General features: G+C 43.0%; 1 protein-coding gene across 1 annotated transcript; it reads right to left on the reverse strand.

Annotated features, from left to right (window-relative positions):
* Positions 1–297: 297 nt before the first annotated feature.
* LOC147124983 (succinate--CoA ligase [ADP-forming] subunit beta, mitochondrial-like) lies at positions 298–27,304 on the reverse strand. Its single transcript, XM_085995632.1, has 4 exons — positions 27,137–27,304; positions 4,342–4,480; positions 3,047–3,208; positions 298–488 (listed from the first exon to the last, which is right to left on the reverse strand). The coding sequence occupies exons 1-4, from the start codon at positions 27,287–27,289 to the stop codon at positions 313–315; spliced, it is 630 nt and encodes a 209-aa protein (XP_085851758.1). The 5' UTR covers positions 27,290–27,304; the 3' UTR covers positions 298–312.

The following is a 27,304-nucleotide window of genomic DNA, read 5'->3' on the forward strand; positions in this document are numbered from 1 at the left end:
TATTGACATCAGCTGGGGACAGTGGTTAAGAACATTACAATTTGTTTCTTTACAGCACCCGGGCTGGAGAATATCAGCCAGGGCTCCCCCTCTCTTGATAGCTAGTCAGTGATTCCCGCTGCAAAGTGTGTGCACATTAGTGAGCATATGTATCCATGGACATCAGGCAAGGACAGGATTGTACTGGCCTGAGATGCCCTTCACAGTCAAATAAGGTGTCGGAGCCTAGGGCCTCTCACATCTATGGCGCTGCATCTCGGCACGAGTCAACAACTTCGCAAATTACAAAAAAAAAAGTAATTTCTAACTTAACTACTTGAATATTTTTACTTCTTTTATACCTACTTTTTTGTCTGAAGTTATAAGTTTGAAGGCCTCTGTAACTTGCTGGGCTGTGGCTCCGCCGCCTACATCCAGGAAATTAGCTGGAGTACCGCCATGAAGTTTTATAATGTCCATGGTTGCCATAGCCAATCCTGCACCATTCACTGCGTAAACAAAAACAAGTTCAACCGTTTGGAGCACTGCACTGGTATGTAGGCACAAAACCAGAAAATAACATCAAAATTCTTTAATTTATTGCAAGTTACACTAGGAATGAAGACATTGTCTATGGTTTTGTACATAGCCATAAATTTACTTTCTAATTCGTTTTCCAAATTATTTTACTAGACGTTCAATGAAAGAAAAGAATTGCATATTTTGAAAACAGAAAATCTCCATCACTGCTCAAAGAAATAAGCTGCAGACATTTCGCACTGTAGAATCGAGAAATGTTTAGAATGAAGTTTACAGGGGGAAAAAAACAAAGCTATATGCAAGTTTCACAAAATTATACATAGCTGGAGTGATGGTAAGACTGTCCTCAAGGAAATAAAAGATGCATCATTATTGAAAGCTACAGACAACTTAGGAACTATGTACTGAGAATAAATTAGCCCACAGTGCAAATGGCTGGCAGAAAGAGGGAGGGGAGGGTAGAGTGCTGAATTAGCTGAAGAAGGCTAGCAGAACAGCTCATACAAAACAGATTGCTGGCAGTGTTATAGGCTCCATATATGCTCCCAGCTATTTGTTATTTTATATAAAACCTTTACATGATAGAAAGGAAGCTATGCGGCAACCCCAATGGCTTGATTACTAAAGGCAGTATTAACATAAGAAATAGGAGCAGGAGTAGGCCATTCGGCCCCTCGAGCCTGCTCCGCCATTCAATAAGATCATTGCTGATCTTCTACCTCAATTCCACTTTCCTGCACTATCCTCATATCCCTTGATTCCCTTAATATCCAAAAATCTATCAATCTCTGTCTTGAATATACACAACGACTGAGCCTCCACAGCCCTCTGGGGTAGAGAATTCCAAAGATTCACCACCCTCTGAGTGAAGAGATTTCTCATCTCAATCCTAAATGGCTGACGCCTTATTCTGAGACTGTGACCCCTGGTTCTAGACTGAGATGTACGCAGCTGAGCCATCCCAGGTAACATTCCTGGAGTGTGTTGTTCTCAGTCAGGATGGCAGTAGGGGTCTTACTGTGTGAAGGAATAAGCAATATAACCTATTCAGAAAAATACACCATTCTATGAAATAATTCTGGCCTTATTAAAACATGACAAACTGGGTCTGGAAATCTAGAAACCTAACGATGAAAAAGCTGTGATAGCATTCTGGCTATTGAGATAAGTTGTTGACACTGAATCAATAACCTTATTGAAACAGAAGGTTAAAGGCTCCTGAAGTCTGAACCTTTGGGAACAAGACAATAGTTACCCGGTGCAAGGTGTTCTAATTTACACCTCGTAAAGGAGCACATAAAAGTAACAAACATCTGCCTTCATAAAAATGATACCAAGTAAAGCGCACCTGCTGTTGCACTGTTTTTTATGATAAATTTAGAACGCCTAGAGAAGAGACATCATTCTGTAGTGCTACCAGCTGCGGTGACTAAGAACTGCAGGGGTCAGCAGAAAAATGACTAGAGATAATTAGCTTACATCAGCAGAAAACCTTAAAGGAAACACCACTGGAAAAGGGTATAAATATTGAACTCTCAAATGGGATTATAGACTTGCTTAGAGGGGCAAAGCGATTCTCGGCTTCAGAGATAGCTCTAAGTCTTCAACTCTTTGTACCTTGGGGATCAAGGTACTGTATTTGATTTTGGTGGATATCCTGAATAAACTTTAAGAACTGTAAAACTGTTACAAAGTTAAGATTTGAGAGTAAGGATCTCTGATAAGATTGTAAAGCTTTCTCTTTTTAGAACTGTTAATGTTGCGATTGACTCACCAACTGTAAATTACATGTCGGTTCTTTAATAAATCTATATATTTTTAGAATTGTCTCACATAATACTTCTGTATCAAACTCGCAAACTCAATCTCTGTACACTCTTTGTGAGGAGTTGCAGAATTCTGGGGAAGTTTTCCGGACCCTCATAATATCCGGAACGTTACAGTCTAGCTAAATTTATTAAAAGTGCTATCTGGAGGACGGTAACATTTTCAGGTTGTTCCTTTCCTTTAGGGAGAGGTAGTCCAGACCTTTAGACCCAATTAAGCATCTTTAGGATTCGGCTATCTCAAACTTTAGTTGAAAGTGAACATCTGAGGAATGCGCCTGATCTGGGGTAGCCCTAAAGGGGCTAGGTCTAGCAATTGTCCTTTCAACTTTGGGGGGGGGGGGGGGGGGGGAAATCAGCTGAGGTTCCTATCCTGAACACTATCTGGTTCTACTGAAAAAAAGCAAGTTTGTGGGCACTGGGTGAGGAAAGATGAGGCTTAGTTGTGGATATACTATAATTCAATAGTTCACAAAAATGATAGGCTTGGGTTATACAAGGGCAGCCACTTTGGTAAGGTACTGGAAGGCAACACCTTCCAGTGAATGGAACATCTTAGAGTGACCCTAAGAAAGAAGGAGGAAGATAGATAAAATTGTCCAAATAAAAGAGGTTGTGGCAACCTTTGAGGAGGTGGTACAATCGCTCGACTATCTTAACCAATAGATATTATTTATTTTCAAATTCACATTCTTTCCTACCCAAACAGCCAATGTTGCCATCTAGTCCGATGTAGTTAAGGTCTGCCTTTGCTGCTTCCTGGTCTCTTTCATCTTCTTGGCTCCAGTCTTGCAGGTTAAACACTTGCTTTTGGCGGTATGCAGCATTGGAATCAAAGGTGATCTTTGCGTCCATGCACATGACTGAAAAATAGGTCTTGAAATTTACTAATCTGCCAAGTTTACAGAAATGGCAATTTTAAAGGCAAAGATCTTCAAGAGAAAATAAACGGATTAGAAAATTAATATATATCAGTGTAAAAATAATGAGAATTGTTACATGACTTCAAACAGCTTGAAAAACTCCATGAAGTTTGTAAGTTCTCAAATGGTAGTCACATGACCACATCACACGACATAAATACAGCACACTACTGGATAATTTCCTTCCAACCAAGGGAAAGGAAACAATGAACAGCATTACACAGTGAGGAATAATTTACCAATATGTATGCAAAAGTTCTAACTAGCCCAAATCAGAGGGGTAAGCAGAACAGTATGTCGGTGCATAAAAGATAATTTATATTCAAAGAATGAAGAAATCCACAGTGAATGTAGGCTCACCATCACCACAAGGACTACAGTGATTCAAGGAGAAGCTCCACCACCGCCTTCTCAAGGCTCTAGGATGGGCCACATTCCATGAATACAAAAAATTGAAGTTTTTTCAACATTTATTTATCCATCACAGAACAGTAGTGTCTGCAACACAAGTGGCTGACTGTTTGATTTAATACAGTACTAAGTGTATAACCTCACTTGAAGTCAGGTCTAAGCAATAATTCTGCATGACCCACATAATGTTCATTACCACAAATAGTTTTGACACTAAATACATGTCGTCCTTTGGAAATCCTGCCCTTCCCAGAGGCTAAATGCCAATTCACACTTTCTTGCTCAGTTCAATTATTTTTTTAAATATTCTACCAGAATGCTTACATAAAATCTGAAACCAAACCACAACTTGGCATGCTTATATCAGAAGCTCATTAAAAAAAACTAGAAGTATACATTTCAGCTTATGCTGCGCAGGGCTCTCATCGGAACAGATTAGCTGCAACTCTATTAGCAGTTCAATTACTTGTACAAAATGAGTTCTCTAGTAAGCAACTTATCTGAATCATGGATCATACTTTAAAAATGGAAGAGACAAATTGGGTTAAGTAATGGAGAGTAGCAACCAAAGCAGATACGGGAATATGATTAACAAAGTTTTATATAAATGTTCTTTAACCGGAGTGAAATTTAGGAGTAGAGAACAGCAAGAGTTACTTTACCCATGCCAGACGAGTCTTCCACCATCGGGTTTATCTCAATCAAAGTGGCGTCATATTTCATGAAAAGTTCATACAAACGTACAATGACATCAGCAGCATCATCTATTAGAGCAGCTGGGAAATCCATTTGCTGAGCAACCTAATGTATAATAAAATAAAAAACCCATAACCTACTGTGAAAAAACACAGAACCAATTGAAATGCTTCAACAACAGTGTACACTCACGAGCCTCGCAAATTGTCTCAGGAGGCAGTTTACCTCATCGTTTCCCCCCCAAAAAAGCTGAAAGGCAACTCTGAAAGCAAGGATTTTGGTGGTGATTTGGCAGAAGTAGACTGATGAATAAATATCAGACCAGAGTAATTTTTTTAAATTATCACAGTGAATGATGGGGCAAGTGTGAAATAACCAAAGTCCAAGGGCAAGCTTTTTTTTTTTAATTTAGTTGTTCCCCCTGCACAAACTCCAGACCCGTAGAGAACCATTACTGTTGCAAGACTCGAGTTCAAGGGCAGCCCAGGGCAATTTAAAAACTGCACTCCCATAGATTTCCTGCATAATGCACTATTTTGAATTTTTTTTTTTTTTAATAACTTACTGATAACTATTCTACAGACACTCACAAGGCAAAGCACACTAAGTATGGAAACATGGATGTCTGCCTTCTGGCTCACTCACCCTCCAAACCTGTCTCCAAACCTGGACATCAGTTCGTTGATCTGCCAAGCTGACTCCACCCTACCTACATCAACTTTATCCCACCCCGGGACATCTGACTTTAAATCTTGACTCCTTTCAATTGTCTCCTCTCTATTCCCCATTTACTACCAGGATATATGTGTCCTAATCTTGCGACGCAACCAGGCCTATGTAACTTGAGTTTTCCGTGCGTGCATTCACGTGTGCATTTAGGCTGCCACTTCGGATGCTTTTTTCTTCTTTCCACTTTACCCATTTAAACTAAAATGGCAGGGAGTTGGGAACCCGTGCAGGGAGACAGGGGAAAGGGAAACAAGTTTAGAAGCAAAAGACAGGAAAGAGAAAAGCAAAAGTGGCAGTCAGAGAAATCAAGGGTTTAAATCAAACATGGCCACAGTAAATAATAATTCTAAAAGGTCTAAGAGTGTTAAAAAAACAAGCCTGAAGGTTTTGTGCCTTAAGGTGAGGAGCATTCGTAATAAGGTGGATGAATTAGCTGCGCAAATAGATGTAAACGGATATATGATATGATTGGGATTACGGAAACATGGCTCCAGGGTGACCAAGGCTGGGAACTCAACATCCAGGGGTATTAAATATTTCAGGAAGGACAGGCAAAAAGGAAAAGGAGGTGGGGTAGCATTGCTGGTTAAAGAGGAGATTAACACAATTGTAAGGAAGGATATTAGCTCTGATGATGTGCAATCTTTATGGGTAGAGCTGAGAAATACCAAGGGGCAGAAAACGTTAGTGGGAGTTGTATACAGACCCCCAAACAGTAAAGCGGAGGTTGGGGATGGCATTAAATGGGAAATTAGAGACGCGTGCAATAAGGGCACAGCAGTTATCATGGGTGACTTTAATCTACATATAGATTGGGCTAACCAAATTAGTAACAATACTGTGGAGGAGGAACTCCGAGAGTGTATACGGGATGGTTTCCTGGACCAATATGTCAAGGTACCAACTGGAGATCAGGCCATCTTAGACTGGGTATTATGTAATGAGAAAGGAATAATTAGCAATCTTGTTGTGCGAGGCCCCTTGGGGCAGAGCGAACATAATACAGGTAGACTATCCTTTATCCGAACTTCCGAAAACCGAAAACCTCTAAAAACCGAAAGTTTTTTCGTTCAGCGTAAGTCGTGCGCACGACATGACCAGAGTGGCGCACGACTTACGCTGAGCAGGGCAGAGGGTCACAGAGTTCCCTCCTGGGTAGGAGATTGCAGGCCAAGCCGGGCAGTGTGAAGGAGGTGCCAGGAGAGTGAACCCAACAATACAGCGGCCGGTCCGATAGCTGCAGCGGCCTGTCCGATATTCTTTTCTCACCCGACCCGACCCGCCCGATATTCTTTTCTCCCCCCGCCACCCGACCTGATTTGCGGGCCAGCTTAGTTGGAGTCAGCCGATATCCGGCTTTCCAGAGAAGCAGGAAGGGGAATGAGACACGGAACAGTTGCAAGAGGTAGCCTGAACTTTTAAAATTTATTAAATACAAATTTACCAGTCTTATAATACCTTCTGAAATCCGAAAAATTCCGAAAACCGAAACTCAGCTGGTCCCAAGGCTTTCGGATAAGGGATAGTGTACCTGTTGTGGTGATTATTCCTTGTTTAGTAAAAGTATTGTGATTGGTTGTTTGTTAACTGCCTTGGGATATATGTTGTAATCTCATTGGTAGTTGATGTCACATGATGTGTGGTGGCCACCTTAAATTCAGCTCTTTTCCAGCTTTGGTTGGGACTGGATGTGGAAAGATGTGCTGCAGATTTTAAAGTTAATAAAGCCTAGTTTTGGAAGGCAAATCTATTCTTTATTTCACCTGTATGATAGAATTCTTCATTAAGATGGAGAGTGAAGTAGTTGACTCAGAGACTGGGGTCCTGAATTTAAATAAAGGAAACTACGATGGTATGAGGCACGAGTTGCGGAATGTTACTCAAAGGGTTGACAGTGAATAGGCAATGGCAAACATTTAAAGATCGCATGGATGAACTACAGAATTTGTTCATCCCAGTTTGGCATAAACATAAAACAAAAAAGGTGAATCAACCGTGGCTATCAAGGGAAATTAGGGATAGCATAAGATCCAAGGAGAGGACATATAAATTGGCCAGAAAAAGCAATAAACTGGAGGATTGGGTGCAGTTTAGGATTCAGCAAAGGAGGACAAAGGGATTAATTAAGAGGGGGAAAATAGATTATGAGTAAGCTTGCAGGGAACATAAAAACTGACTGTAAAAGCTACTATAGATATGTGAAGGGAAAAAGATTGGTGAAGTCAAGTGTAGGTCCCTTGCAGTTAGAATCAGGGGAATTTATAATGGGGAACAAAGAAATGGCTGACCAATTAAATAGATACTTTGGTTCTGTCTTCACAAAGGAGGACACAAATAACCTCCCAGAGATGTCGGGGAACATAGGGTCTAATGAGAGGGAGGAACTGAATGAAATCAGTATTTGTAGGGAAATGGTGTTAGGGAAATTGACGGGATTGAAGGCCGATAAATCCCCAGGGCCTGATAATCTACATCCTAGGGTACTTAAGGAAGTGGCCCTAGAAATAGTAGATGCATTGCTGGTCATCTTCCAAAATTCTACAGATTCTAAGAACATAAGAAATAGGAGCAGGAGTAGGCCAATCGGTCCCTCGAGCCTGCTCCACCATTCAATAAGATCATGGCTGATCTGATCCTAACCTCAAATCTTCTATCACTGTGCATCCACCAAACCCATGTGATCTCCCGGGAGAGGCGAAAAACCAGATAAAGACCCAATGGCCAATTTGGGAGAAAAAAATCTGGGAAATTCCTCTCCGACCCATCTAGGCGATCGAAATTCTTCCAGGAGATCACTGTCCCTATATTTTCTACAGTACTTACCTTTTGTAAAGGCGATCTCCACCCCAGCCAGGAACAGGAATAAAACCATCTCCTGAAATCTAACACAGAATTAGAACACAGTAGGAGCAGAACCAGGCTACACGGCCCCTGGGCCCACTCCACCACCCACAGGGCCGTGACCATTCCGAACCTAGACTCATGTCCAATTTCCTGCCCGCTCCCCGTAACCCTTAATTCCCTTTACTTCTAGGAAACTATCTATTTCTGTTTTAAATTTATTTAATGATGTAGCTTCCACAGCTTTCTGGGGCAGCAAATTCCACAAACCTGCCACCCTCTGAGTGAAGAAGTTTCTCCTCATCTCAGTTTTGAAAGAGCAGCCCCTTATTCTAAGATTATGCCCCCTAGTTCTAGTTTCACCCATCATTGGGAACATCTTCACCGCATCCACCAGATCAAGCCCCTTCACAATCTTATATGTTTCAATAAGATCGCCTCTCATGCTTCTGAACTCCAATGAGTAGAGTCCCAATCTACTCAACCTCTCCTCATATGACCACCCCCTCATCCCCGGGATTAACCGAGTGAACCTTCTTTGTACTGACTCGAGAGCAAGTATGTCTTTTCTTAAGTATGGACACCAAAACTGTATGCAGTATTCCAGGTGCGGTCTCACCAATACCTTGTACAACTGCAGCAATACCTCCGTTTTTATATTCCATCCCCCTAGCAATAAAAGCCAACATTCCATTGGCCTTCTTGATCACTTGCTGCACCTGCATACTAACTTTTTGAGTTTTGTGCACCAGGACCCCCAGATCCCTTTGTACTACAGTACTTTCCAGTTTCTTACCATTAAGATAATAACTTGCTCTATGATTTTTCCTGCCAAAGTGCATAACCTCACACTTTCCGGTATTGTATTCCATCTGCCAAATCTCTGCCCACTTACTTAGCCTGTCTATGTCCCCTTGCAGGTTTTTTATGTCCTCCTCACTCACTACTTTCCGTCCCATCTTTGTATCATCTGCAAACTTTGATATGTTACACTCGGTCCCCTCCTCCAAATCGTTAATATAGATTGTAAAGAGTTGGGGACCCAGCACTGACCCCTGCGGAACACCACTAGTTACTGGTTGCCAATCTGAGAATGAACCATTTATCCCAACTCTCTGCTTTCTGTTAGAGAGCCAATCCTCCACCCACGCCAGAATATTACCCCCAATCCCGTGATTTTTTATCTTGAGCAATAATCTTTTGTGTGGCACCTTGTCAAATGCCTTTTGGAAGTCTAAATACACTACGTCCACTGGTTCCCCTTTATCCACCCTGTATGTTACTTCCTCAAAAAACTCCAGCAAATTTGTCAAACATGACTTCCCCTTCATGAAACCATGCTGAGTTTGTCCTATTAAATTATGTTTATCCAAATGTCCCGTTACTGTCTCCTTAATAATGGACTCTAACATTTTACCAACCACAGATGTTAGGCTAACAGGTCTATAGTTTCCAGCCTTCTGCCTACTACCCTTTTTAAATAAGGGTGTTACATTAGCAGTTTTCCAATCTGCCGGGACCTTTGCGGAGTCCAGTGAGTTTTGGAAAATTATTACCAATGCATCCACAATCCCTACCGCTACTTCCCACAAGACCCTAGGATGCAAGCCATCAGGTCCAGGGGATTTATCCGCCTTGAGTCCCATTATTTTACCAAGTACCACTTCCTTAGTGATTTTAATCGTATTTAGTTCCTCCCCCCCAGAACCCCCTGTTTGTCCAGTGTTGGGATATTCTTAGTGTCCTCTACTGTAAAGACTGATACAAAATAATTGTTCAGTGTTTTTGCCATCTCCATGTTTCCCACCATTAATTTCCCGGTCTCATCCTCTAAGGGACCAACATTTACTTTAGCCACCTTTTTTCTTTTTATAACTATAGAAACTTTTACTGTCTGTTTTTATATTTTTTTGCTAATTTACTTTCATAATCTATCTTTGAGTTATTTTTTGCTGTCTTTTAAAGACTTCCCAATCTCCCATCCTCCCACTAGATTTGGCTACCTTATATGCCCTTGTTTTTAGTCAGATACTATCCTTAATTACTTTACTTAGCCACGGATGGCTATCTTTTCTTTTACACCCTTTTTTCCTCAGTGGAATATATTTTTTTTGGAAGTTGTAAAATAACTCCTTAAATGTACACCACTGATCATGTACCATCTTACCCTTTAATCTATTTTCCCAGTCCACTCTAATCAATTCCACTCTCATACCTTCATAGTCTCCTTTATTCAAGCTCAGCACGCTTGTTTGAGATCCAACCTTCTCCCCCTCTAATTGAATATGGAATTCAACCATGTTATGGTCACTCATTCCAAGGGGATCCTTTACTAGGACATTTTTAATTAATCCTGTCTCATTACACAGGACCAAATCTAAGGTTGCTTGCCCCCTGGTCGGTTCAGTTACATACTGCTCAAGAAACCCATCCCTAATACACTCAATGAACTCATCCTCAAGGCTGCTCTGCCCAATTTGATTTGTCCAGTTAATATGATAATTAAAATCCCCCATAATTATAGCTGTTCCCTTATTACAAGCCTCAACTATTTCCTGATTAATACTCCGTCCAACAGAGTTGCAACTGTTCGGAGGCCTATAGACTACACCCACTAGTGTTTTTTCCCCCCTATTATTCCTTATCTCCACCCAAACTGTTTCACTATCCTGCTCCTTTGACCCAATATCATTTTTCTGTATTATAGTGATTCCTCCCTTTATTAACATAGCCACCCCACCTCCTCTCCCTTCCTGCCTGTCCTTCCTGATTGTTAAATAACCTGGTATGTTTAATTCCCAGTCATGGTCACCCTGCAGCCATGTTTCTGTAATGGCCACAAGATCATACCCATATGTCGTTATTTGTGCCGTTAACTCATTCATTTTGTTACGAATGCTACGTGCATTCAGATAAAGAACTTTCAAATATGTTTTGTAACACTTAGTTCCTGTTTTTTCCCTTTTTAGTACTTTACTTTTTGCTCCATACCTTCTGTCCCTTCCTGACACATTCTGTTTTTTAATTCCCCCACTGCTACCTAAGTCTATGACCTTCTCTGTTGTCATTTCTATTATTTGCTCTCTAGAAACCTCCCCCCCACTAATTAGTTTAAAGCCCTCTCTACAGCCCTAGTTATATGATTCGCCAGGACTCTAGTCCCAGCACTGGCCAAGTGGAGTCCGTCCCAACGGAACAGCTCCCTCCTGTCCCAGTATTGGTGCCAGTGTCCCAAGAAGCAAAACCCATTTCTCCCACACCAGTCTTTGAGCCACGCATTTAACTCTTTAATTTTATTTATCCTAGCCATATTCGCTCGTGGCTCAGGTAATAACCCAGAGATTATTATCCTTGAGGTTCTGTTTTTTAATTTGACCCCTAGCTGCTCATACTCCTTTAACAGAACCGTCTTCCTTGTCCTATCTACGTCGTTTGTACCAACATGGACCACGACAACTGGATCCTCTCCCTCCCACTCCAAGTTTCTTTCCAGCCCAGAAGAGATGTCCTTAACCCTCGCACCGGGCAGGCAACACAGCCTTCGGGACTCCCACTCTTGACTGCAGAGAACCCTATCTATCCCCCTAATGATACTATCCCCTACCACTACAACATTTCTTTTTACTCCCTCCACTTGAATGGCCCCCTGTACCACGGTGCTGGAACAGTTCCCATGGACTGGAGGGTAGCTAATGTTACCCCACTATTCAAAAAAGGTGGTAGAGAGAAAACGGGGAATTCTGACATCGGTAGTGGGGAAAATGCTAGAGTCCATTATAAAAGATGTAATAGCAGAGCACTTGGAAAACAGTGACAGGATCGGACAAAGTCAACATGGATTTACAAAAGGTAAATCGTGCTTGACTAATCTAATGGAATTTTTTGAGGATGTAACTGGTAGAATAGATAAGGGCGAACCAGTGGATGTGGTGTATTTGGACTTTCAAAAGGCTTTCGATAAGGTCCCGCATAAGAGATTCGTGTGTAAAGTTAAGGCACATGGGATTGGGGGCAAGGTATTGACTTGGATAGAGAACTGGTTGGCAGACAGGAAGCAATGAGTTGGAATAAACAGGTCTTTTTCCCCCCCAAGTGGCAGGCAGTGACTAGTGGGGTACCACAGGGATCGGTCCTAGGACCCCAGCTATTCACAATATATATTAATGATCTCGACGAGGGAACTAGATGTAATATCTCCAAGTTTGCAGACAACACAAAGCTGGGTGGGTGTGTGTGCTGTGAGGAGGATGCTGAGAAACTCCAGTATGATTTGGACAGGTTGGGTGATTATACCGCATCTGCCATGCATCTGCCCAATGTGGATAAATGCGAGGTTATCCACTTTGGTGGCAAAAACATGAAGGCAGAGTATTATCTGAATGGCAACAGATTGGGAGAAGGGGAAGTGCAATGAGACCTGGGTGTTCTTGTGCACCAGTCGCTGAAGGTAAGCATGCAGGTGCAGCAGGCGGTTAAAGAAGGCAAATGGTATGTTGGCCTTCGTAGCGAGAGGGTTCGAGTACAGGAACAAGGATGTCTTGCTGCAGCTGTACAGGGCCTTGGTGAGACCACACCTTGAGTATTGTGTGCAGTTGTGGTCGCCTTATCTGAGGAGGGATGTTCTTGCCATGGAGGGAATGCAGCGAAGATTCACCAGACTGATACCTGGGATGGCAGGAATGACGTATGAGGAGAGATTGGGTCGATTGGGCTTATACTCACTGGAGTTTAGAAGAATGAGAGGGGATCTCATTGAAACTTATAAAATTCTAACAGGACTATTCAGACTAGATGCAGGAAGGATGTTCCCGATGGCGGGGGAGTCCAGGACCAGGGGTCACAGTCTAAGGATAAGGGGTAAGCCATTTAGGACAGAGATGAGGAGGAATTTCTTCACCCAGAGAGTGGAATTCTCTACCACAGAAGGCAGTTTAGGCCAATTCATTAAATATATTCAAGAAGGAGTTAGATATATTTCTTAAGGCTAAAGGGATCAAGGGATATGGGGAAAAGGCAGGGACAGGGTACTGAGTTTGGATGATCAGCCATGATCTCATTGAATGGCGGAGCAGGCTCAAGGGGCCGAATGGCCGACTCCTGCTCCTATCTTCTATGTTTCTATGTCATCTCTTTACCCTCTCCTGTCATCATGCCTCTTCATTTCTCCCCTCTCGGGTACTCTGCCCTCCCAAATCCCTACCCCAACCCTTCAGCACTCGACGACCTTACTACACTTGCCTGTCACCGTCCCAGACTTGACTCTTAGAGAAGCCTATAGCTTCCCTCTGTGCCTCTCTTGGCATCCTTCGAAGGGCCCATCAAGGCACTCATCACTGCCTCCTTATGAGCTATGGGGTGATGACACCTTCCTCCTAAATGAAGCCTCCCTTCCACTACTTGGCCCGCCCAAACCATTACTGTGGCAGTGTGGCACTTACCACCAAATCACATCTTGGTCTGTCTCCCTACTCCTCTGGCACCATCGCCTTCTTTGAGCATCTCAGCTTGTTCCACCCCTATGTCTTTCATTTAAAATCCTCTTTCTCTACCCCCCACCCAAGTACCATGACAGCTTTCTCAGCAAGATATTTTCACTGCTTTCCACACTCAGTCTCTGCAGAGTGACTTCTCATCCTCGGTGATTTCAACCTCCATCTCAACTCATCATGTTCTCCTCTGGGTTCACTGCCCTTCTATCCTCCCTTAATTTTTCCCTTCATATAAATTCCCCTACCCATATTCACGGCCAGCTCCTTGACCTTGCCATCTCACGTGGCCTTGCCACTCCCATTGTGTCAATCACAGAGAAAGCCATCTCTGATCACTTCCTTGTATCGCTCTCCACCCATATTCCCTTCCCCCTCCCAACCCTACTTCCTTCCGTGTCTGCCCCTGGAAAAACTCTCTCCCAATTCACTTACAACTGCACTTTCAACATCCCAATGGTCCAACTTTTGGCCCTCCATTCACATTTCTACAGCTACTAATCTGCTCAACCACACCCTGACCTCCGCCTTTGATGCACTAGACCCCATTAACAATAATACTCTCTCTCACCCTGGTCATTCCTCCTAGTACGGCCCTCATTTCCACTCCAATAAGTCCAAGGGATGCAGGCTTGAACGTATATGGTGGATAACTGGTTTAGACATTCATTGCCAGATCTGGCTGGACCACAAAGCACTGGGTCCTACTCTCCTCTGCCAAAACTACTCACTATTCCAGGATCATCCTGGAATGAAAAGATAATCCCGGCTTCTTTTCTCTACTATAAACTGTCATCTCCACTGCCTCCTCTACCCTCACTTCCAACAACAAGCACGAGGAGCCCATGGATTTCTTTCTCACTAACATTGAGACCATCCGTTCAGCTGCCTCTGCCACTTCCCTTCCTTCCCCTAACTCGCCGAGCCAAACTTCCTCTAAGTTTCCCTCCCTGCCCTAGCCCTGAATCTGTATCTTTCTCTAGTTTCTCTCCTATCTCCCCTCATGCCCTCTCCAAGCTCATCTTGTCCACGAGACCCACATCCTGCTCCCTCGACCTTATTCCCGCTAACTACCGACCACCCAACTTCCCTTCCTGGCCCCCATGTTAACTGATATTGTTAACGGTTCTATATCCTCAAGTACTGCCCCACTCCCCTTTAAATCTGCCATCATTACCCCTCTCCTCAAAAAAAAACCCTTGACCCCTCCATCCTTGCACATTACTGCCCCATCTCCAACCTCCCTTTCCTCTCCAAAGTCTGTCAAATGTGCTGTCGCATCCCAAATCCATGCCAATCTTTCCCAGAACTCCATGTTTGAATCCCTCCACTCAGGTTTGCACCCCTGCTACAGTACCGAAATAGCTCTTATCAAAGTCACAAATGACTGTGACCATGCTAAACTAGCCCTCCTTGTCCTTCTCGCACTGTCTGCAGCCTTTGACAGTTGACCACACCATCCTCCTCCAATGCCTCCTCAGGTACTGTTCCCCACCCTTCAAATCTGCTATCATCACCCCTCTCCTCAGTCGTCCACCTGGGTGGGTCTGCACTCGCCTGGTTCCATTCTTATCTATCCAGTCATAGCCAGAGAATCACCTGCAATGGCTTCTCTTCCCGCTCTCCTGCACCAATATCCTTGGTCCCCTCCTATTTCTCATCTACATGCTGCCCCTCGGTGACATCATCCAAAAACACATCGGGCTGGATTTTCATTCAGTAGTCGGGAAGGAGGCGGGACTACAACTTTCGGGTTTTAGTCCCGCCTCCATCGATGTCCGGCCAATCCACGCGATTTTCTCTTGATTGACCTTGTTGAGCCCGCCCAGCGGGCTCAGCAGGCCAATTAAGGGCCACCTGGCAACAGGTGACGTCGCAGACTGAAATTTCATCTGTCAAGAGGTGTTGACAGATGAAATATCAGTGTTTCACAGCTGTTTGAAGCGGTCAAGCACTGACAGTCTGACTTCTAACCTGAGTCCTTCTGCACAGACTCAGTTAGAACTCTCACCGGCACTGAAAGCTGAAGGCTGTCACTTTTGACAGATTGCAGCCATTCAGCTTTCAGTGCCGGCTGAGTGATGGACTCCTGACGCCTAGAGGAAGAAAGGCTGTTAAGGTAAGTACAGGTAATTTAAACTTCTTTACACACTTTAAACACATCAAACACACTTACCTTTGCACTCATGCACCCATCACTCACCTGAACACCGACATCGCGACCCCTCCAAGTCCTTTAACCCGACGGCCCGCCTGCTCTAACCTGGCGTGGTTTGGAGCCGTTGGGAATCCCACACGACACCCCTCAAAATAGGGATTAGGCTAAAAACTGCCTGTTAACTACCTGTTAACAGGCAGTTAATTGGCACTAATCCCTTCCCGCCTCGGGTCGGCGGGTCCCAGTGCGGGGTGGGTGCCCGCCTCCTTTAAAACTTACATGGAGGCGGGTTTTGGGCGGGACCCCCAAATTCGGGATTTTTGCCCCCCCACACGCCTAAAAGCCCGCCTCACGGCACACTGAAAATCTGGCCCATCATGTTCCACATGTAGGCCGACGACACCTTGCTCTACCTCACCACCACCTCTCGTGACCCCTCCGCTGTCTCTAACTTGTCAAACGGCTCGTCCGATACCCAGTACTGGATGAGCAGAAATTTCCTCCAACTAAATACTGGGAAGACCAAAGCCACTGTTTTCGGTTGCCACCACAAACTCCATTCCCTAGCCACCAATTCCATCCCTCTCCCTGGCAACTGTCTGAGGCTGAACCATACTGTTCGCAAACTTGATGTCATACCTGACCACGAGATGAGCTTCTGACCATATATCCACGCCATCACTAAGATTTCCACCTCCGTAAAATCACCCAACTCCACCCCGCCTCAGCTCATCTACTGCTGAAACCCTCATCCATGCCTTTGTTACCTCTAACCTCTATTCCAAAGCACTCTTGGCTGGTCTCCCACATTCTACCCTCCATAAACGTAAGGTCATCCAAAGCTCTGCTGCCCATGTCCTAACTCACACCAAGTCTTGTTCACCCATTACCCTTGTGCTCACTGACCTACACTGGCTCCCGGTTAAACAACACCTCGATTTTTAAATTCTCATCCTTGTTTTCAAATCCCTCCATGGCCTCGCCCCTCCCTATCTCTAATCTCCTCCAGTCCTACAACCCTTCGCGATATCTGCGCTCCTCTAACTCTGGCCTCTTGAGCATCCCCAATTTTAATCGCTCCACCACTGGCAGCCGTGCCTTCAGCTGCCAAGGCCCTAAGCTCTGGAAAACCTCTCCGCCTCTCTTTCCTCCTTTAAGATGCTCCTTAACACCTACCTCTTTGGCCAAGTTTTTGGTCATCTGCCCTAGTAACTGTGGCATGGTGTCAAATTTTGTTTGATAACGCTCCTGTGCAGCACCTTGGGACATTTTACTACATTAAAGGCGCTATATAAATGCAATTTGTTGTTGTCCCACAGTGCTTCTCACAGTAAGTCTTATGATGTGCCATTTTATAATGACATGTGTGCTGCACCTTTTTACCACTCATGTATTGCTTAGCTGCTATGATGGAGCAGAGTTTCAGGTGTCCCATTGCTTTAAGGCAACAATTCTCTAAATAGGCACGTGCTGTGATTAATTGCTGCTAGGGAGGGATATCTGCAGATTAACATGTGTTGGTAAATTTTCAGCTTCAGGGTAAAACCAGCATAAAATGACACCCTTTCTTTCTTTAAAATTATTTTTGATCATTTGAAGGTTCATGGCCAAAGCGTGATGAACACACACACTAGATGCAAGACCGTATTGCATTTTTGGTAAGTAAATACAATTAAGTGCATGGAACTCATAAAATTTCAGAATCACAGTGCAACTACTTTGGAACTGGGGTTAGAAAAGATAGGGAGCTTCTTCCATCCACTCTTCTTCGCCCCGCCCCGCCCCTCATTGTGGCATCAGTAAGGGTTGGGATTGGCCAACAGAAAGTACACCTGTATGATGCAGCCATACTTGCTATGAAAATGCAATAAGAGGGGCTCACAATCCCATTTCCTAAATGCAACCAGCGAGCACTTACTGCCATTAGGTATCTTCTGCCACTTTGGCCAGACCAGCTCACTGCTTTTCCCTCATCCCCCAATGGAGCTGCAAGGTGATACTCCAAAATTTCAGTGCTCTACTTGGCTGCAGGAAAATACCATGGGTGCCCACCCCTTTTAAGCATATAACCCATCCACATGATTTGGGGCAGAGTCAAGTCAGAAGAGACTAACAGGTTGAAGTTTCACCCACCCCTCCCCAGCATAGCACAGTTGCCTAACCAGAATTTCTAGGCTTGGAATGGAGTTCATTCTTTGGCCACTGATATCTCTTCCATGATAAGATTTTCACATTCATACTTCTCTCCATGCAACAAACCATTCACCAGAGGTCAATCAGAATTATCTCTCGTTTATTCACAAATGCAACTCCTGACCAGCTCCATTATAACATTGAAACATTTATACATTTTGATAGGTCTTCACAGAGCTAAATGAGGGGTTAGTAAATATCTTCACATACATATGCAACTGTTCTCAATGTATTTATAGGGCTGTTATTTAATTACTGCAATACACATGTTGTCAACAGACATTTCTCCAGCGATAAATTGAAATAGCTGCAAATACAGGAGAGCAGAAATAAAAACAGAAAATGCTGGAAATACGCAGCAGAGCAATCTGCATCCGTGGAAAGCAAACACACACTATGTTTTGGGTTGACGGGTACGTGCCTGCACTGTCAAAACCTGGTTTTTCTCGTCACAGATGCTGAATGCTGAATGCTGTGCTGCACATTTCCAGCAGTTTTTGGTTTTTCTCAAGAAATATTAAATTGATTAAGAAATAAGAGAAATTTAGTGCCATCTACTAAAAGTGATGTTGTAAATATTTACTGTATACTGGTGAACAAGCTTCATAACTGACTCCTTCCCAAACCTGCTCCAATATTGAGATCACTGCAGCCTTAAAACATACAGGAGTGCAATTCCAATACAAAGGAGACTCGGAATGTAGTTGTCTAATTCCAAACATTGCCTCAGTGCCCGAGAACTGTGCATCCCTCCCTCTATTTCATAAGAACTAGCAAAAGCTCTCGAGAACTTTGTAATATTATAATGAGACCAAGTGACTGGCAATTGAAGGTTTTGCTGAGAGACGTTTGTACTACTGTAGTAAATGCCAATTAATGGATGCCCAGTTACAACAGTTGGGATACATATTTAGAAAGAATATCTATTTGTGTATAGTACACTTCATTATTCTAACTGAACAACTGTTAGTCTAAGGTTCAAGACGAGGTTGCTGCTTTATCTGCACAATATTAGGCTGTGTTGTTCAAGCAGGTTTTGCATTACAATACAATGGACTCAGCCCTTGGCACTTCCATTAAAATATTTATAGCCTTTTCTCACCAAAGGCAAGCTTATGGTTAAATGGGTCAATGAGTTTGCTTTCTGAACACTTAAAAAAACATTACTGTTAATTAGAATCAGTGTCTGCATTCTTAATGAAGGGTACTAGTAGGTCTCCTCCAGATAAGGCCTTATCATTATGCATTTATGTGCAAAAAACAATTCTATGTGGAACTTATTAAAAGTTTAATTTTATTTTTAAAACTTTCCATCTTCATTGCATTTCAGAGGCTAGTTACTGAACTGTGGGTTTTCAGCTGAGCACAGCTCAGCTCTCCCCCCTCATCCCCAGCAGTGAAAGTAAGGACCACCCAAAGGTGAAGACTGCTGGCACACAGATATGCACGGTTTCAGAAACAGTAAACTCGGGAACAACATTTTTTATTTTTTTTTAACATTAAGTTGCTTTAGCTGTGTACTGAAGCCATTGTAAGGACTTGAGTGATTGGATAAAGGAAGTACTTTGCTTGCCAGCTTAGCATAATTGGACTATATACGTGTTCAGCAATCTTAAAATTCTAGTATGCTCTCAGCTAGCATAATATGGTCAAACAACATGAAAAACATTATGAAATGGGATAGAATTAAATTAAACAAATTAAGATGTTATAGCTGGGAGTCAGTTTTTTTGCTATCAGTTATGCTTGGTGGATTGCGGCATTCAGCACTGTTTTGTTTAGCATAATGTTAACTGAAACTAAATACAACACACGGCACATTTTAACATGCTCACTAAATATCTTTCAACCTTAGTTAAGTAAATGCAAAATCTGTAAATGAACAGAGATGTACCTAGATGATATATAGGCAAGCTTAGTTTGTTTAAAGAGTATCCTATGCAACCTTCCAATATGCTGACCTAAAACCACCCCAGCTCAAAATGAGAGGACTCCAATTTGAGCGTTAGTTCAGGCTTCGATTCAAATTTGCAATCTTCTGAAAGGGAGGGCACCACTTTACAATGGAGCTAAATGCTGCCTTCCACTATACTTAAATTTGATTTGAGGTCTGTAGGTGGTTTTCCAGCTGCCTGTGTAATACTGAGAAGCAGGATTAATCTATCGGGGACAGGTGTTGTACAACTATTGGTTTAATGAAATATCGTTGCTCTTGTAGAATACTAATGTGTGGAAAACCCTAACAAATGGAATGGATTTTTTCATGTATATGATAAATACCGTATCTCTGTTGGATCCTATGCAGTTAAACGATTCAAGTTTTATATCTTCCTTCAGTCTTTTTGGTGAAAAATCTGTATTTTGTCTCTTCCTCTTCTACTTTTCTTGAAAAATTCTCTTGCTTCAAGGTTGTACTAATATATTGTTACCCTAGAGCTCCAAATACGAATTTGATAAATTCACCATCAATTGAGTATGCTCAAAAGATGAAAATAAATCTGATTTTAAACGTAGCTTAAAAATAAAATTTCCCAGATACGCCTGCTAGATCTACTGCTCACATTAGATTTCAGAAACAGTAACAGAGATTGAGATATCTTCTTTTGCATTATTATTAGGAAGGGATATTGCATGAAAATTATTTTGTTTTCCAATTTATAATCATGTCATTCTGCTAAAGATCAGTAGGAATTTTCTGAAAAACTGATGCATGTTAAGCTTTTGTAGATAGTCTTAGTTTCTTAAGGCCTCAAGTATCTTCACTGTTCCTGCTATCTTGGTAAGTTTTGATAATGTGCCCAGGATAAGAAAAAGAAAAGATTTTGCATTAGCTACTGGATCTATGCTATGCCTTCGCGGGATCTTGCACATCTTCAAGAAACAGCAGAATATCATAGAATGATACAGAAGGCGGCCATTCAGCCCACCGTGCCTGTGCCAGCTAGTTAAAAGACCGATCCAATTAGTCCCACTCTCCCTCACCAACATCAGACCGTATTATAAACTTTAACTGTCAAATAAACAGTAGTAATGTGTGTAAATTTATAGTAAATGTTTGATTCTGCTAATCTCCTTGCAAAGGAAAATAATGAATGGCTTGCAACGTCTATACTAAATTGCATATATGAAGTTATTCTTTGCTACTTATATTCTTACCAAGTGTGGGAGTTAACTGGGCTTGCCAAATCTCTACAAAAGTTTTAACAACTCAAAGATTACCAATAATCTTCTGCACTTCTGCTCTCACCCCTTCCCATCCCTCCCAGAATCACGATAGGGTTCCACTTGTCCTCACCTTTCACCCCACCAGCCTCCACATTCAACGGATCATCCTCCGCCATCTCCAGCGTGGTCCCACCACCAAACACATCTTCCCCTCCTCTCCCCTTTCAGCAGACTGAAAGAACCGCTCCCTCCACGACACCCTGGTCGACTCCTCAATCACCCCAACACTCCCTCACCTTCCTACGGCACCTTCCCGTGCAAGTGCAGGAGATGCAACACCTGCCCTTTTACCTCCTCCCTTCCCACCGTCCTAGGCCCCAAACACTCCTTTCTCGGTGAAACAGCGATTTACTTGTACTTCTTGCAATTTAGTATACTGTACTCTCTGTTCACTATGCGGTCTCCTCTACACTGGGGAGACCAAAGGCAGATTGGGTGACCGCTTTGCGGAACACCTTCATTCAGTCCGTAAGCATGACCCCAAGCTTCCGGGCGCCTGTCACTTTAATTCTCCGCTCCACTCCCACTCTGACCTCTCCATCCTCGGCCTCTTGCACTGTTCCAACGAAGCTCAACGTAAGCTCGAGGAACAGCACCTCATCTTTCGATTAGGCACTTTACAGCCTTCTGGACTCAGCATCGAGTTCAACAATTTCAGATCATAACCACTGCCCCTATTTTTTTTCCACATGGCAGCTGTTGATGATTCTGCCATTTCCATTTATGCTCATCTAGACTCATCTTTTGTTTCTTAACTTGTCCCATTACCATCTCCTTTTGCCTTGCACCATTATTCCTTTCGTCTTTTAATCTCTCCTGCTTTCCAACCTATCAGAGACCTTCCCTTTTGTTCTTTCCTCCCCTTCCCCCTTCCCCTGCCCCTGCTTAAAAACCTGTTACAACTCTAACTTTTTCCAGTTCTGACAAAAGGTCACTGACCCGAAACGTTAACTCTGTTTCTCTCTCCACGGATGCTGCCTGACCTGCTGAGTATTTCCAACATTTTGTTTTTATTTCTGATTTCCAGTATCCATGGTATTTTGCTTTTACCAAAGATTACCAAACTACTCAGGCTCATAAATAAGCCTCAGTTAGCAGGCTCTTAAATTTGAATAACTGTCAGCTAAATTCAAAAAGGAACTTTCAATGATGCACATAACTGAGCGATTCACAATATATTTTTGTCTAAATTGTGTACCTTGGCCCCTCCCTCAAACATCCAACACAGGTCCTCACACCACTTGCATCGAATTAGCCTGGGGACATATCCTGAATGCAGCTGGTTTTTGCACATCTTGGGCCAGTAATTCCGGTCCCAACTCGTGAGTACGGACGGTGTACTCACGCGTGGGCCCGTTGGAAGTGCCGGATTTCAGCATGCACGGGAAACCGGCATTTCCTCCTAGGGGTTCAGAGGTCATGAGTTTGACAGTTCTTACTATCAAACTCATGAATGAAGTTTCCCCTCCCCCGATTGGCTGCACAGTGCTCACCTGATCCCAGCCAGCACATCGCACTAACTACGCCGCTGGATCAGGCAAGCACATCGCGCCGACATCTGAACCGGGCCAGTGACAGGAATTCCAAGCAGGCCCAGGCTTCAGATGTCGGCGCGCCGGGTGAGTGCACATCGGGGGCTTGCACGCGCGGCAAGCCCCCGATCCTAATTTCTGGCCCCTTATGTACTGTCTTCTTCTTAGGCAGTCCCTCAGAACCGAGGATGACTTGCTTCCACATTAAAAATGAGTTTGCAGGTGACTGATGAGTCCAATGCAGGACCTACAGTCTCTGTCACAGGTGGGGCAGACTGTGGTTGAAGGGGAGGGTGGGTGGGGTGCTTGGGTTGACATGCGCTCCTTGCGCTTGACTTCCACTTGCTCCAGGCGAAGAGACTTGAGGTGTTCGGCGCCTTCCCAGATGCTTCTTCTCCACTTTGTGCGGTCTTGGGCCAGGGATTCCCAGGTGTCGATGGGGATGTTACACTTTTTCAAGGAGACTTTGAGGGTGTCCTCTGCCCACCTGGGGCTCTCTTGCCGTGCCAGAGCTCCGAGTAGAGCGCTTGTTTTGGGAGTCTCATATCGGGCATGCGGACAATGTGACCCGTCCAGCGGAGCGGATTGAGCGTGGTCAAAGCTTCGATGCTGGGGATGTTGGCCTGAGCAAGAACACCGACGTTGGTATGCCTATCCTGCCAATGGATTTGCATGATCTATGTACTGTAACCATTAAAAGGAACGACTAACAAGTTAAAACTAGGAAAAAATGCTTAATTCTGTCACATCTCATCAGTAATTTGGACTCAAAAACAGGTACTGGATAGGATGGTGCCGTAATGCAGCTGTAAAGAAACACTGAAGGAGCTACAAAAAGACAGGCCAATTTCTTACAATCTTGTGTTTACTGAATATAAATGTAAATATTTCAACTAGTGCAGTTCTGTTTTGACAACTCATAAATGCTAACATTTTAAAGTATAAGTTTATTTGCTTTTGAGTGGAGTTTTATTTAGCATTGAAATGCCCTTCAATTTCTCATGGTTTCCAATTTCATTTTACTAATGCTACCTGGGTCATTCAATTGTCTCTCGAGCGCCTTTGACATTATTTACAGTAAAAAGTGATAAAGTACTGGCACAAAATATCAAATTTACTTCACCTCTCAAACATGCTTTTAAAGAAAGCAATAACTAAATATTTGTTACAATTATTTATGTTAACACAGCTATGTTAATTTCTGTTTTCTTTTGTTTAAACGACAGGTGCCGAGGAGGATACTGGTCCGAATGAATTACTGAGGCCAACTATTACGAGCTGAATTAAAATTAGTAGAGAGTAATAAACCTGGAATGATTCGGCATCAACTGCACATCTTAATTCAGTTCAGTATAAGTGGAGATTTGAACAGACCTTTCAAGCCAATACCTCCCAAAGGTAGTGCCGTTTGCTATTTAAACAAAATACTTATCAACCAATTGACAGAGGAACTAGACTGTGCAGTGGATTAGACACTGGTCTTCCACTTTTGGAGACACAAGCTCAAATCTAGCCTAGACTGATAGGACCCTTATGGCCAGCAGACAGAGGAGACTTTCATCCTATGTGAAAGGAGTTTGAGCACCATGATGAAACAAAAAAAAGGGTGTATGATGCATGTCAGGTGAATTCTTCAAAGGAGAACCAGACCAAATACATTAAGTTGAGAGGGGAAGTGAAGATAAAAATAAGATTGGCAGAGAATGAGAGTAGAATGGCGGTTAACATAAAAGGGAACTCAAAAATCTTCTACCGGCATGTAAACAGTAAGCGGGTAGTAAGAGGCCTATTAGGGACAAAGAAGGCGATATATGCTTACAGGCACAGGGCAAGGCTAGAATACTCAATGAGTACTTTGTATCGGTGTTTACTAAGGAGGTGGATGCTGACAAAATATCGGTAGAAGTGGAAAAGTTAGAAGCAATGGAAGGGGTGAAAATTGATAAGACAGGATATGTACGAGAAAGGCTGGGTATGCTTAGAGTGGATAAGTCACCTGGTCCAGATGGCTTGCATCCCAGGTTGCTAAGGGGATTGGGGGAGGAGATAGCATAAGGGCTTGCCATAATTTTCCAATCTTCCCTAGATGCGGGGGAGGTGCCTGAGGATTGGAAAGTGGCAAATGTGACACCATTGTTCAAGAAAGGGTGCAAGGACAATGCTGGTAACTACAGGCCGGTCAGTTTAACATCAGTGGTGGGTAAAGTCTTAGAAACAATAATCAAGGAAAAAATTAACAGGCACTTGGAGAGGTTTAAGATAATTAAGGAGAGCCAACATGGATTTGTAAAAGGCAGATCGTGTTGACTAATCTAATTAAATTTTTGATGAAGTAACAGGGAGGATTGATGAAGGGAATGTAATGGATGTTGTCTACATGGATTTTCGGAAGTCGTTTGACAAAGTACCACACAGAAGGCTGGTTAACAAAATTGAGGCTCATGGAATAGGTGGGTCAGTGGCAGCTTCGATAAGGAATTGGCTTAAGGACAGAAAACAGCAAGTTGTGGTAAATGGCTGTTGACGTAATAAAACTCACTACGCACTTGGTTTGAGTATAAAGCAAGGCTTTAATCAACTTGTTTCAGAACATTGAGGTCTAGTTATCTTTCACTAGTTCCCGTTTACAAAATGACCTGGGCAATCTGGGCCCACGCCCGAGTATTTATACTCCTTGGACCACCAGCTGGCTGTCCAGTGTTATTTCATGAGTCTTTCTTCATGGATCATAAGATTCATAACAACTGTTTTTCAGATTGGAGGATGGTAGTCTGTGGTGTTCCCCAAGGGTCAGTGCTGGGGCCACTGCTTTTTTTGATATATATAAATGACCTGGATATTAGAATACAGAGTAGAATCTCTAAATTTGCCGATGACACCAAACTTGGAGGGTGGCAAACAATGAGGATATCATCAATCAACTGCAACGGGACAAAGAAAGGCTAGCAGAATGGGCAGATGGAATTTAATAGAGAAGTGTGAGGTGATGCATTTTGGCAGAAGGAACAGGGAGAGGCAATATACACTTAATGGCACAGTTTTAAAGAGTTTTAAAGAGTCTGCAGGGACAGAGGGACCTGGGAGTTAATGTGCATAGGTCCCTGAAGGTGGCAGGACACATTGAGAGAGTGGTTAGCAAAGCATATGGGATCTTGGGCTTCATAAATAGAGGTAGTGAGTACAAAAGTTGAGAAGTTATGCTGAACCTTTATAAAGCGCTGGTTAGGCCACAACTGGAGTATTGCGTCTAGTTCTGGTCACCACACATTAGGAAAGATGGGAAGGCACTTGAGAGGGTGCAGAGGAGATTTACTGGAATGGTTCTGGGGATGGGGGATCTTAGCTACAAGGACAGCTTGCAGAAGCTGGATTTGTTTTCATTAGAGCAAAGGAGGTTGAGGGGTGATTTGATAGAGGTGTACAAGATTATGACGGGTTTGGATAAGCTAGACGGGAAAAGGCTGTCCCCACTAGTTGATGTACAAGGATTAGGGGACACAGATTTAAGGTTTTGGGCAAGAGATACAGGGGGGGATGTGAGGAAAAACAATTTTACGCAGCGAGTGGTGAGGACCTGGCACTCGCTGCCGACAGAAGTGGTGGAAGCGGAGACACTCAATGTTTTCAAAGGGAGACTGGATAAGCACTTGAGAGAAATAAACTTGCAGGACTACGGAGATAGAGCGGGAGAATGGAACTGACTGGATTGCTCTGCAGAGAGCAGGCGTGGACTCGATGGTCCGAATGGCATCCTTCTGTGCCATTATGACTATGACCATCAGCCTAAACTTCCCTTAGCCCTGCACCAAGTAGGGAATGTCACTCAGCTTGGCCAAAGGGTGGTTTGGATAAGAAATGGCTGAAATACCATTCTGGGCTGTAGAGGATACTCTTCCAGCACTATTGCTGAGGGAGCAGAGCTTTCCTCTACATTTTTATTGTGTTCTCAGTGACTTGCTTTATGCCGACAACGAGTGTCTGAAATGGAAGAGTTCTATCCCTCAGCTTATTAAGCAGCAAAACAGAAAAATGGAAAAAGTTGATGGAGCAAAAAGAATCCCATGTTAATTATAATTCAAATTAAACAATGTTGAGATGAAGTGCAACGGTCAACATATAATAGTCCCGGGAACAATGTACATTAAGATTAAAACAAAAGCCTACAGGGGGCTGGCAGTTTTAGTTCTTGTTTACTTTCTTCTCCTCTGATCCCCTATTGAAACTTGCAGAAATTGTTTCTAAAATACAAATTTATTAAGACAGTCTACTTGTCATCCTCCGCAGAGATTCATCAGTCCACTTTATTTTAAAATTTCTCTTTCTCCAAATGTTCTTTTTCTCTAGATTGAATCCATAAAGGCTGTGTAGGAAGCAAGCAAATGAACATGCCTGTATCTACATTTTAATTATTTCTAACTAAATTCATTTCAGAATGCTTGCTTTCCATAATCATTTTAAAAGAATGAAAAACACAGTTTGGGTAATTATAATCTCCCACCATTTTGAGATGAGAATTCTCCAGAATCAAAATCAAATGAAATAAGTAGTCAAAATGCTTATTACTTCGTCCCTTTATCAAACAGATAAGTAAAAGTACCTTGACAGCCTGCTCTTTTTTAATTCCCTCCATAATGTCCACTGGTTCTTTGATAATGGCATCTGGGGTCTCTGCTGCCACATCTTCAATGTTCACCCCTCCGTGACTGCTGCCAATAAGAACTGGACCCTTCGAGAAAAACATGCAGAACATATTAGCAAACACTTC

The sequence above is a fragment of the Somniosus microcephalus genome, chromosome 1 (assembly GCF_052327205.1).
Source record: "Somniosus microcephalus isolate GS21.2 chromosome 1, FLI_Smic_1.0, whole genome shotgun sequence".
NCBI classification, from domain to species: Eukaryota; Metazoa; Chordata; class Chondrichthyes; order Squaliformes; family Somniosidae; genus Somniosus; species Somniosus microcephalus.

Excerpts from the sequence above, each read along its gene's own strand:
- LOC147124983 (XM_085995632.1), bottom strand. The coding sequence starts at position 27,289 with ATGTTCTGCATGTTTTTCTCGAAGGGTCCAGTTCTTATTGGCAGCAGT. Across the intron at positions 4,481-27,136 it reads AAAAAGAGCAGGCTGTCAAG|GTTGCTCAGCAAATGGATTT; the intron begins GTACTTTTACTT and ends ATTATACATTAG. Across the intron at positions 3,209-4,341 it reads GGAAGACTCGTCTGGCATGG|TCATGTGCATGGACGCAAAG; the intron begins GTAAAGTAACTC and ends CCTATTTTTCAG.